At 34.9% G+C, this 12,657-nt stretch overlaps 1 protein-coding gene across 7 annotated transcripts in view; it reads left to right on the top strand.

Annotated features, from left to right (window-relative positions):
* The window catches only part of DNAJC10 (DnaJ heat shock protein family (Hsp40) member C10), a 69,032-nt gene that overhangs the window by 33,436 nt on the left and 22,939 nt on the right, over positions 1 to 12,657 (top strand). For all 7 annotated transcript variants that reach the window (XM_033230949.1, XM_033230956.1, XM_033230955.1 and 4 more), the window contains 8 exons: positions 56 to 170; positions 4,111 to 4,238; positions 4,526 to 4,642; positions 7,126 to 7,227; positions 8,443 to 8,598; positions 9,829 to 9,962; positions 10,913 to 10,966; positions 11,237 to 11,384. In XM_033230949.1, coding sequence (XP_033086840.1) covers positions 56 to 170; positions 4,111 to 4,238; positions 4,526 to 4,642; positions 7,126 to 7,227; positions 8,443 to 8,598; positions 9,829 to 9,962; positions 10,913 to 10,966; positions 11,237 to 11,384 — 954 coding nt within the window. The remainder of the gene's footprint in view (positions 1 to 55; positions 171 to 4,110; positions 4,239 to 4,525; positions 4,643 to 7,125; positions 7,228 to 8,442; positions 8,599 to 9,828; positions 9,963 to 10,912; positions 10,967 to 11,236; positions 11,385 to 12,657) is intronic.

The raw sequence follows: 12,657 nt of genomic DNA, 5'->3' as shown, positions 1-12,657 counted from the left end.
AAATCAAATGGGTAAGACTATTTTTATCAAATTTGACCTTCTTTTTCTCCTTTAGGTTGGCAGGTTTGACTGTTCCTCTGCACCAGACATCTGTAGTAATCTGTATGTTTTTCAGCCATCTCTAGCAGTATTTAAAGGACAAGGAACCAAAGAATATGAAATTCATCATGGTAAGAATGGAAAAAATGATAAAAAATGTAGCTTCATTTTCAAATAGAAGTTTTCTAATTGTGCTTTTTAAACTTATTTTGTATGGACATGCTTATTGTAAATAACTTCTCAGTAAATAAGAGGACAGATATTTTGAATTATATGTAGTCATTTTATTCTCTTTACCCTTCTTTTTAACATAAATGCCTTTTCTCTATTCAATATTTTGATCAGGGTTTCTGGTGATAAGTCAAGCTAGTGAGAAATTCAAGTCCTGCTTGTTGACAAAAGTAAGCAACAACTGCAGTTTATATTCCAGCTTGCCATGTGTATCATCTCAGCCATTATAGGCAATTTCCAGACATTCCTTTTGGTTTTTCTCCCACTAGACTTCCGATTAACTGCCTTGTTATCTTTCTTGTGTTTATAATTTTATTTCAGCTTATTTGGGACTTTAGCTCTGCATTTATGTGAGTGCAGTCTCAACTCCAAGAGTTCAGACTACAGCAGAGTCCTTGTCCTGAAAGAAGTCAAATGTAGCAAAAGAAACACACAGACTACCAACTCTCATACAGTTAAGTGAATAACACATACCGATGAAGTGCCCATTAGCACCTAGCACTGCTTTCAATGTTGAGGATATACATTTGTAAGACATGAACTCCTTCAAGAAGTTTAAAATAGTGTAGTAGGGAACGGAGGAGGGAGATCCATAAGAAAACATAAAAAATACCTTAATGGTCATTGCATATTAACTACAACAAGATAAAATAGACTTCTGCATAGTAGAGGTCAAGAAGTGGTATTTGAATTGAGCATAAAGTGCTCAGTTTCCCCGAGCAACTATAGGGGAAAAAGAAGTGAGACCTCTAGGCTGGAAGCACTTTGTGAGCAAAGGCTTGGGGTAAGATAACCCTCACAGTAACTACTGTTTATTCACTGCTTTCTACAAGTCAGACATTCTGCCAAAAGCCTTGCATACGTGATTCATTTTTATCTTTACAACAGCCCAGTGAAGGAGAAAATGGAGACTCAGAAAGGTTAAGTAACTTGCCCTATGACAGACAACTGGAAACTAGCCATGGTAGATTTTGAATCAAAATTTGACGGACTCCAAAACCTAGGTTTAAACTATACCATGCACTAAAAGTGCTAGAAATGACTAAGTTTTAATAATAGAATTATATTATTTTTTATCTCTGAAATAGTTATCAGACATCCCTCTTCTCTGTGCTTACTGCTTTGTTTCAGGCCCATTATCTCCTTCATCTATTATAATAATATTCTCTAGGAGGGTTGCTTATCTCCTAGCCTTTCTTCCTTACAATCGATTCCTTGTTTTGTTTGCAGTTATTGTCCATTCCATTCTTGTATCACTTTTCTGCCTTGATTTTCCTGATTTCTTATAGCATAAGCTTCAGATTCCTTAGCATAGAAGCAATAATCTTGTCTGTTTTGCTCACTGCTCTATCTCCAGCACCTAGAGTGGTGCCTGGCACATAGTAAGAACTCAGGAAATGTTTGTTAAGTGAATGGGATATGTTTACAGTCTGGCTCTGCCAGTTTTTCCAATCTTAATTCCCACTGCTGCCCCTCCAGATAGTCTTAGCTCCAGCTACCTTTGGATCCTTGTGAATGCCATGTTCTTTCACTCCTCTAGGTGCCTTCACACATGATTTTTCCTCCTGCATTGTAATCACTACTTCCTGTTCCACAGAATATTTAGCAAACTCCAAATTGCCCTTCAAAACTTAAAGCAGTTTCTTCCCTGGGAAATACATTGTGAATCTCCAAGCACTTCCTTTTATGTGCTCTTACTAACTTTGTAATAGAACTTACATTGTTTGGATTAAAATAGTTATTGAGCATCTACATGTACCAGGTACAGTACTGAAGAATACGAAAAAATGTGAACTATAATTAGTAATCTCTAATACAAAGAACATTGTGGGCTATTAGGGAAAACAGACAAATAAATGGACAATTTTTTTTTTATGGACAGATTTTCAAAAATGTTTGCAGTGGGGAGTGTTTATTGTCTATTGCTTAGTAGTAAATTACCCCAAAACTCAGTAGTTTAAAACAAACATGTATTAATTCAGTTTTTGGTGGTCAGGAATCTGAGAACAGTTTGGCTGGGTAGTTCCAGACATGGATTTTCTCATGAGGTTGTATTCAGAATACACAAGGGCTCTGGTCCTCTGAAGGCCAGACTGGCTACAGGGTCTGGTTCCAGGCTTACTCCTGCAATGGTCAGGAGGCCTCATGTGGCAAGAGGCCTAAGTTCCTCACTGGCTGTTGGCAGAGGCCTCAGTTCCTCATCATGTGGTCCTTTGTAGAGCTGCTCTCAATATGGTAGCTAGCTTCTCTGATAGTAACAGAGATGAAGAGAAGTAGATTTGTAAAAGACCAAGAATGCAAAATCAGTATTACTTGGTGACTGTTGAGATGTGTGGGAGGTCGAGAGAGAGAGTCAAGGATAATACCTATGTTTCTGTCTTAACGAAATTGCGATTGAGTGATTTACTATTCAGTGTAAGCGGACTGTGGTAGCAATGTAGAAAATGGATTAGTTAAGGAAGGCTGAGTGAAGAAACACTAGCCAGGTTATTGCAGTAGGCCAAACTGAGTTCAGGCAGTAGCAATGGGTTGGAAATGGTAAGAGATGGAATGGATAGAATTACTATGATACAGGGCAGAGAAAAAAGTCAAGGCTTACTCTGGGGAATTATATTTAGGCAGCTAGTGGATAATTATGTTATTGCCAAGATAAGGATGGTGAGAAAAGGAGCAGGTTTGGAGGAAAACAACACAGCCTCAATTTGAATATATGGCCATGTGTCAGCGACAGAGACGGCTTCTGAGAAATGTGTCGTTAGGTGATTTCATGGTTGTGCAAACATCAGAGAGCGTACTTTAAAAACACTAGATGGCATAATCCGCTACACATCTAGGCTATACAGTATAGCCTGTTGCTCCTAGGCTACAGAGCTGTACAGTGTGTTACAGTGTACTGAATACCATAAGCAACTATAACAGTGGTAAGAGTTTGTGTATCTAAATGTATCTAAATATAGAAAAGGGGTAGTGTGTTGCACTACAGAGTTACAACAGCAACACCATCACTGAGTCATAAGAATTTTTCAGCTCCATTATAATCTTATGGGACCCCATCATATAGGTGGTCCACCATTGCCTGAAATATCATTATGCAGGACTGTATTGTGTTTGATGTGTTTAGGTGATATCCAAGTACAAATTTTTCACTGGGCAGTTGGTAACATGGGTTTTGAATTCCTAAGAGAAGTCTAGGTTGTAGAAAACAATTTAGGAGTTAGGCCATAATAATCACCGAAGTAAGCACAAATAATTTAAAGAACCCTATAAAAAAGTCATTATTCTACCTCTGAAGATGAGGGAACATTTCAAAGAGATTTTGACTTTTTTTTTTTTTTTTTTTTGAGATGGAGTCTCACTCTGTCACCAGGCTGGAGTGCAGTGGCGAGATCTCTGCTCACTGCAACCTCCACCTCCCAGATTCAAGCAATTCTCCTGCCTCAGCCTTCCGAGTAGCTGGGACTACAGGCACGCGCTACCATGCCTGGCTAATTTTTTGTATTTTTAGTAGAGACAGGGTTTCACCGTGTTAGCCAGGATGGTCTCGATCTCCTGACCTCGTGATCTGCCTGCCTTGGCCTCCCAAGTGCTGGGATTACAGGCGTGAGCCAGCGCGCCTGGCCAATTTTGACATTTTTAGTCCAGGAAACAGAAGAGTGTGCAAGAAAAGGGTACTCCTATCAGAGCTAAGCCCTGTATAGTATACAGAACACTAAAACCTCACCAAAATCAGTTTGTTCATAATTTATCTTCTTTAATATTTTGAGTGTAAAAACTTTGAAATGTTTCTGTGCATACAAAAAGCAGAATTTAGATTTTAATTTCTCTCATTCACTTTGAAAGGAAAGAAGATTCTATATGATATACTTGCCTTTGCCAAAGAAAGTGTGAATTCTCATGTTACCACACTTGGACCTCAAAATTTTCCTGCCAGTGACAAAGAACCATGGCTTGTTGATTTCTTTGCCCCTGTAAGTAATTTTTGTCTGTCAAATTCTAACATTGTCAGGTTTTCTCCTCTTATGGCAAAAAGACATTTTCTAGATAACTTTGAATCATTAGTACTAGAACTGTGTCATCCATTGTGGCCACTAATGCACATTGCTTCTAAATGAGTGCTAATGTAATTACCCCTCCAGGGAAGGTTTGCCACTAAATATAGTTTGTGTTACTTAGCATATTACTTGTTGCAGAAATGATGGGGGGGTGCGGTTTGTGTCATTTGGCTCGGTGCTTATGAATGTTTTTTCTTCCCTAGTGGTGCCCACCATGTCGAGCTTTACTACCAGAGTTACGAAGAGCATCAAATCTTCTTTATGGTCAGCTTAAGTTTGGTACACTAGATTGTACAGTTCATGAGGGACTCTGTAACATGGTAAGGCAAAGTATCAAAAATTATTCTAATTAATTTTATAAAATGGAGACCTTTGGGCTGTTTATTGTTAAAACAATAAAATAACTTAGAAATAATACATCTTCTATTTAGAGTAGTAATTATTTAAACAAATAATTTTTTTAGAAAATGATATCAAATATGATTGGATTAAACCATGAATAGCTAATCAGTGGATCGAATGTAAATAAGGTCTTATTTATCAAATTCAGGCAACTTTTTTCATTAACTTGATAAAATGCTTATATGATTTTCCAGTTATTTAAGGTTGTTATATTTCTTTAATATTTTTGACATTTTATAATTTTTTTTCTTTGGCTTTCCTACTACTTCTAAGTATATTTGCTGGAAGGAAGTTAAAACAATGAACAAGCCTTTAGAAATCTTTTTTAAATGAAAATATTTTCTCAGGTAAATATTCACTCCTCAGTTGCAGGAAAAACTAGAAATTACATACCGTAGAATGAAAGTACGTAATATCACCTATAAAATACTCTTGGCAAAAAAAAAAAAAATCAATCCTCTAGTAGATCTATCTCCAGATCTATTAGTCTATAGGAAATCGAATGACAGGAGAGCATATTAAGTGACACCATGGATATGAAATCTGTACTTTCCAATATGTGGAGAACTTCACAGGACAAACACCCAGTTTATTGGTCAAATACATTGTATATAGTGGAGGAGAGATTAAGGAGACTTAACAGACTATCAGTCAAATACAACATTTAGACTTTGTTTGGATGCAATTTAAACAAACCAAGTGCAAAGAAAGATAATTGAGGAAATGTGAACACTGACAAGGTATCTGATGATTTCAGGTAATTATTGTTAATTTTTGATAACAAAAATGATACTATGGTTATATGGAGGGGAGTCCTTACATTTTAAATATACTGAAATATTTGTGGATGAAATTACAGATCATCTGCAATTTGCTGTAAAATAATCTTAGGAGTAGACTAGAAAGGGAGTATAAGTGAAATAAAAAGCCGCGAGTCAGTGATTATTGTAGCTATATGAATACGCGAGAGTTTGTTGCTCTCTACTTTTGTGAATGTTTTAAATAACTCATAAAAAAAAGTTTAAAAAAAATAGATGGAGAAAAGATAAAGGGAAAAAAGAAATGGGAAGAGGAAGGAAAACAAAAGAAAGCCATACACTTTTAGAACATCATGGAAGTTTAAGCCAGTAGCAGTGGCACATGCCTGTAGAAATTTCATTAAAATACATTTTTATAAAAGGAAATGAATAAGGCCTTTGGTTTTGAATATTTTATCTGTAACTTTGAAAGAAATGCCAGAGATACAAAATTTATGTGATAAACAATAATTATCTTAATTTTAATTCCTTCAGTTTTTCTACTTTCCATCTTAGCTCGTTAAACAAATGTGAGTTCAGTGTAAGCATTTAAAACTGATATCTGATTTACCTGGAATAGAGGCCAAAATTCACACTCACCAATTAGTTGCCACACATCAATTGGTTGACCTTGACCAAGTTACTTAGCCTCTCGGTAGCTTAGTTTCCTAATCTATACAGTGGGTTTTATAATTTTAGCAACTAAGTAGAATTGTTGTGAAGAATAAATGAGAAACTACATGTTAAATGCTAAAATAACGCTCAACACATAGTAAACACATTAAATTTTAGCTGTAATTGCTTTGTTACTCAATGAATTATTTGAATTTGCACACATTTTTCAAGACTAATATAAATGTTTCCATTGTTTTTTCAAAAATTATTTTGAATCCTGGTCAAAGATTCCAATTTGCTAATGAGTACTGAAAACTTTAAGAGTGCAAGGTTCAGCTACAGCAAATCTACAGACAGGGATCTCTTTATAACTTAAAAAGTAACAATAATAGCTTGAGAGAGTTGCTTCCTGGGCTGGTGCCCATTTTATTTCTGAGAAGGAGATTAAGCATTTCCTACTATAAAGGCTATCTTGAAGAAAGAAGACAAAGTGATTACATTCATAGGGCATGATTCATAATTCTTTAACCTAAAATATAATCATGTACCCCCTAATTATTTGTGTCTTTATTCTTGCTATTTTATTTCCTGATCATCATCTATTTGTAGAAAAAGTATTTATTATGGTTTAAAAAAAGACTCAAGCTAGAGATACAGCCTGTTCTTTATAGCTTCTTCTTACCTTGGTTCAGGAGAGTAAAAAGGGACCATTTGTGTAATTACCTATGTCAATTTCTCAATGTTTCAATGTCTATGGTTTTCATGGCTAATGGAGCAGCTATAAATAAGGATCAAGGATCAGGTATTCATCAGTAGTTAGCAGTATTCATTGCCATGACTCCTTTGCTAAATTTGGTGAGACTAAAATTTTTGTCACCAGCAATTTAGAAATGGGTTTTTAAAATCCTGTTAAAGGCAAACTTGTTAAAAATTTGTAACAAATAGGTGAAATCTATAAAATCTTTAATTTGTATTCTCCTTCCTATCAGTATAACATTCAGGCTTATCCAACAACAGTGGTATTCAACCAGTCCAACATTCATGAGTATGAAGGACATCACTCTGCTGAACAAATCTTGGAGTTCATAGAGGTATTTCTAACTATAGACTATGTGGCTAGAAATTTGTCTTTTTATATGTTATACCCTGTATGAATATTTCATATTGTTTAATAGGATTTATTCTTTTCATGCCCAAACTATTTTCTGACAAAATGATTTTTAAAGAATTTTTCTAATGTTTTACTCTTACTAAACTCAACGTAAATCTGTGTTTTACTTGTTACCTGGTATATACAGTGCCTTATAAACAATGGACACAATTCTTTATTGAACATATGCAGTATACTTTCACCTTATCACCCCTTTGCTCCGTTTTCTCTGAACAAGTGTCCGGCAGCTACAGCATCTTTTTTTTTTTTTTTTCTTCTCAGTAACACTCTTGATTGACTGAAATACTTACAGGGGACGCCTAGAAAAAAATGAAAAATTCTTGTTTATTATTATTCATTTAATGACCCTCCAACCTTGTCCTACTCATCTGTTCCTCCTTCTCTAACGTAACGTTTTGTGGTGTTTTCCCAGTGAAGCTACCCTCTTCATTAGTATTACCTGATTGTTGTAGGCTGAAGCTTTGTTAAAATATCATTTGGAACAAAGAATCTGTAGAAAGGTGTAGTATCGCCAGTCAGAATGTCAGAAAAATGAGAGGTTTCCTGACTAATGAGGCTTTCCATTAGCAATTAAAGAATCATTTCCAAGCCAGTCATTCTTGGTTCTAGAACAGAACTTTATGGCCTCTGTAGACATCCAGGCAGACCTTGAAACTCTTGTATTATTTAAGGCGAACTTAAAATCGCCTCTTTTCCCTGCCTGTTATGATTTTAGTGATACGTAGAGATAAAGGAAAAATAGACCTTGATTTCTTACAAAACTGATGAGCAAAATCCAAACTTAAAAAATTTAAGTTAGGTTTATTTTCATTTTTTAAGTTAATTCACATTAGATTTCTTTTAGCTGTCCTTAAGCATCTTTTGGTTTCTCAAAAATGGGAACTTTCTAAAGGACATACACGGATTGAGCACCCCTAATCCAAAAATCTTAAATCTGAAATGTTCCAAAGTCTGAATTTCATGTTTAGCCTTGGTTTCATCCCCAAAATATATGCAAATATTCCAAAATTCAAAATTCACAATACTTCCAAGTATTTTGGATAAGAGATACTCAGCCTGTACCAACAATTTTCCAGGAATATATGAAGAGCTGTGTTTTATATATATGTTATAAAGGAAACTATATTCTCTTCAGGATCTTATGAATCCTTCAGTGGTCTCCCTTACACCCACCACCTTCAATGAACTAGTTACACAAAGAAAACACAACGAAGTCTGGATGGTTGATTTCTATTCTCCGTGGTGTCATCCTTGTCAAGTCTTAATGCCAGAATGGAAAAGAATGGCCCGGGTATAGTAAAAATCATTTATTTTTAATCTTAACATTTACTAAGAATGTTTATTTAACAGAATTATTTTGAAACTGATGTGAGTGAACCCACAATTAAATTATTACTTAATAACAGTTCTGATCATACCACTTTGGTTACAGCTCTGTTTCTGTCTGGTACGTGAATGGTATAGCCTACCCTTTTTGTGTGTATAGCATCTGGTACACTTTTTTTTTTTTTTTTTTTTTTTTTTTGGTCGGCGAGGTACAGAGTCTCACTCTGGAGTGCAGTGGCGCAATCTTGATTCACTGCAACCCAGCCACCCTCGTAGCTGGGATTACAGGCATGTGCTACCACGTCTAGCTAGTTTTTGTATTTTTAGTAGAAACAGGGTTTTGCCATGTTGGCCAGACTGGTCCTGAACTCCTGGCCTCAAGTAGTCTGCCTACCTCTGCCTTTCCAAGTGCTGGGATTACAAACATGAGCCACTGTGCCCAGTATATCCGGTACTTTTAACTAAATTGTTGCCAAAAACAACCCAAAACTTTACCTCAGTTTTTGTTTCAATTTTTTCTAATTTTTTTTTCTGCTTTATTTTTAGAGCTTAAAGATAACATTTCCTCACATATTGTAGGACTTAAAAGTAAGAAAACAAAAAGCTTTTAGCATGTGTATTAGAAAATTTCCTGAAAATAGGCACCATGTTTTAAGTTGTACAAGATTGGAAACAAATTACTTAAATACCAGAATGGAAAAATGCAATTACTACTTCACATTTATTTACAAGATAAAAAATAAATCTGAGGTAAAGTGATTTCTAGTATCTTAACATTTAGGATTACATATTTTTGTGCTCTTTTCAATAAAATTTTTAAGTTCAGGTGTGAGTCAGTATAACATATTAGATACCTACAATGCTTGTTTTCATTGGAAACAGTAATTCTTTGAAATATTGCAAAGACTTTCATTAGTTTCTGGCACTTTGAATTTTAGAAGTACATAGTTTTTTCTCATGTAACAGGTAAATGAAGTAAATTGTTTAATCTGCAATAATTTTAGTAAGTGCTTAATTACAAAATTAGATTACAAATTCATTAGTATAAGTGGTCTATTTTATGTTAAACCCTTATCCTTACTGGGTGAAAGTCACTGATACATAATAACTATTTCACTATAATAATATAATGCTTGTTTCTTTATTGTAAACATATGTAAAAAGTGATGGAGGTAATCCGTTTCTTCTTTTATAGACATTAACTGGACTGATCAATGTGGGCAGTATAGATTGCCAACAGTATCATTCTTTTTGTGCCCAGGAAAATGTTCAAAGATACCCTGAGATAAGATTTTTTCCCCCAAAATCAAATAAAGCTTATCAGTATCAGTAAGTATTCTCTCATATTTGAAGGCATGTATTATAATTATTTAATTATACACTTAACAGTTAAGTTACCTGAACAAAATAAAAGTTAACCCAACAAATATTTATTGAGAGCCCAGTAAGTAAAGATAGTATGTTAATGAGCACTTCAGAAGATGAAAAGAGAGTACTGAACAGTCTCACTGTGCATAAAGCTTATAGTCTAGACAAAAAGATAAGGAAAGGAAGAGCTAACATTTATTAAGTCCTTATTTGGTTTCAGGTACTATATTAGATGCTTTACTCACCTTATTTCCAATAATCCTCACATATACTTTGTGAACTAGGAATTACTGCCCTTCCTACTGTTACAGAGAAGTAAACTGTGATTCTCAGACCTTAGAATCCAAGGTCTAGAAGTTATCTAAGGCTTAGATAGATAAGTCTGTCTCAGCACCCATGCTATTTCCACAACACCGTGTGGTATTTCAGGTAGAAAACGCAAATGTAAGGTACATATGATGAATGTTATTAAACAAGTAAAATTGAACCATGGATTTCAAGGGAGGAAAGGATCTCAACTATGAGGAAATTATGAAAGGCTGCATTTTGTAGGTAGTTTTTGACATGTGTCTAAAAATCGGTAGGAATTTAACAGACAGTAATAACTTGAATATTCAGAAACTAAAACCATGGACATTCTGAGTTTTGCAGTTCCCATAGGTCTACAGGAGATGTCCAGTAGATAGCTAGACATTCTGGGCTGTCTGGGACACAAAGATACCAAGACTAGAGAAAAATACATTTGTGAGGCCTTGTAAACAGAATTTGTAGCTAGGACTATCTGAGAAGAGAGATGCCAGATGAAATCAATCAGTATAACTTGTTTTTTAAATTGCTACAATAAGATGGTTTTCTGAATACATCCAATAATAGAGAGTCCTATTTACAACTAACATTTTTTCTTCTCTCAGCAGTTACAATGGTTGGAATAGGGATGCTTATTCCCTGAGAATCTGGGGTCTAGGGTGAGTAATTAAAATGTATATCTTTGTATAAAATAGATTCAAAGCTATTTACCCCCCCTTTTATGTCAATAGTTAAATTTACTATGGGTTAAAGTTCTAGCCTTTTAAATTAGTTAGTAAAGGATTATATTAACCAAGATGGTACTGTACTTTATTACATTGCCATTCCTTGACATCATTTTTAACTTAGAAAGTATTACAATATTACTACATTTTAGATGTTTGCTTTGGTTTTATATAATGAAAAATGATTTTGATCCTTTGCCACAGATTTTTACCTCAAGTATCCACAGATCTAACACCTCAGACTTTCAGTGAAAAAGTTCTACAAGGGAAAAATCATTGGGTGATTGATTTCTATGCTCCTTGGTGTGGACCTTGCCAGAATTTTGCTCCAGAGTTTGAGCTCTTGGCTAGGGTAAGTCTTACCTGTTGTAACAACATTCGTGTTTTAGTAATTAGATAAAACATTTTAAATACATAATTTTTAGGTTTTTTTCTTAAATGTTTCCTCTGAATTTAAAAATAACTATTATATTTCTATGATTATAATCATTGTAGTAGATTTCCTCTTTCTTTGTTAAAGCTTTTAGCTAACATCTTCTCTATCTTGGTAGACATCATCATCTACTAACCATAAAAGCCAGAAACTTCTCTTTCTTCTCCCTCTTGTCTATTTCCTCTTCCCCACCCAAGTACTCTGTTGCCCTCCAGGCAGTCACTAGATTCTGTCAGTTTTATCTCCTAAATGTCTTTCAAATGTCATTTCTTATTAATTTCTGCTGCTAACCTGTTTATTCAATCCTTTATCATCTGTTGTCTAGACTTAACCATATTTGCCTTTTAAGTACAGTCTTCCCTTGGTATACTCAGGGGATTGGTTCCAGGAACCCCCATTCCATACCAAAATCTGTTCATGCTCAGGCCTCAAAGTGGGTCCTCTGTATGCAGGGTTTCACATCCTATGAATATTATATTTTCCATCTGCAATTGCTTAGAAAAAAAAATTCCCAGTTCAAGCAGTTCAACACAGTTCAAGCCTTTGTTGTTCAAGACTGTCAGTCTACCTTTGTCAGTGCTGCCCTGGTGATCTTCTAAAATATTTCCCTCTCTGGCTTACTAAGTTTCTCAATATGCATACATTGACTTCAGGTGTCTGATATGAGCTCTATCTCTATTGTCCACCGCACACCTTAGATTCCAGTATAACAGAGTACTCCAGGTTCTCTGAACATGTATCCTTATTTACATGCTACCCCTCTCTCTAAAATGCTCTGTCCTTACCTTGGTCATCTGTATTTTTTCTCCTCTTCCTACAAAACTTAGCTCTGATGGCACTGCTCTATTCTCTGCCCTTCTCAGTTAATCATTGTCACCTGGATATGTTATCAAGTGTACTGATACAATGCATATTAATTATTTATTTATTATTACTTGAAAGATTTTAAATTTGACCAGAAATAAAAGGAGCTGAATACCAATGGAAATATTTAGTTGTAGCAATTTTGGGTTTTGTTTGGTTGGTTGGTTTTGGGGTTTTTTTTTTTTGGTATAGCATTGTCCATCTTCCTTTGAAAATGGCTATCTCTTCCTGAGGGCAAAGTCCATGTTTTATTTATTTTTGTATCCCCAGGGCCTAATTCAGTAAATGCTTATATAAAATTAAACTGAATACATACCCTCAATGTAGT

Source organism: Trachypithecus francoisi, unplaced genomic scaffold, assembly GCF_009764315.1.
Source record: "Trachypithecus francoisi isolate TF-2019V2 unplaced genomic scaffold, Tfra_2.0 Lachesis_group13, whole genome shotgun sequence".
NCBI lineage: Eukaryota > Metazoa > Chordata > Mammalia > Primates > Cercopithecidae > Trachypithecus > Trachypithecus francoisi.
The sequence above is the reverse complement of the archived record's forward strand: the minus strand, read 5'-3'. Positions and strand labels throughout refer to the sequence as shown.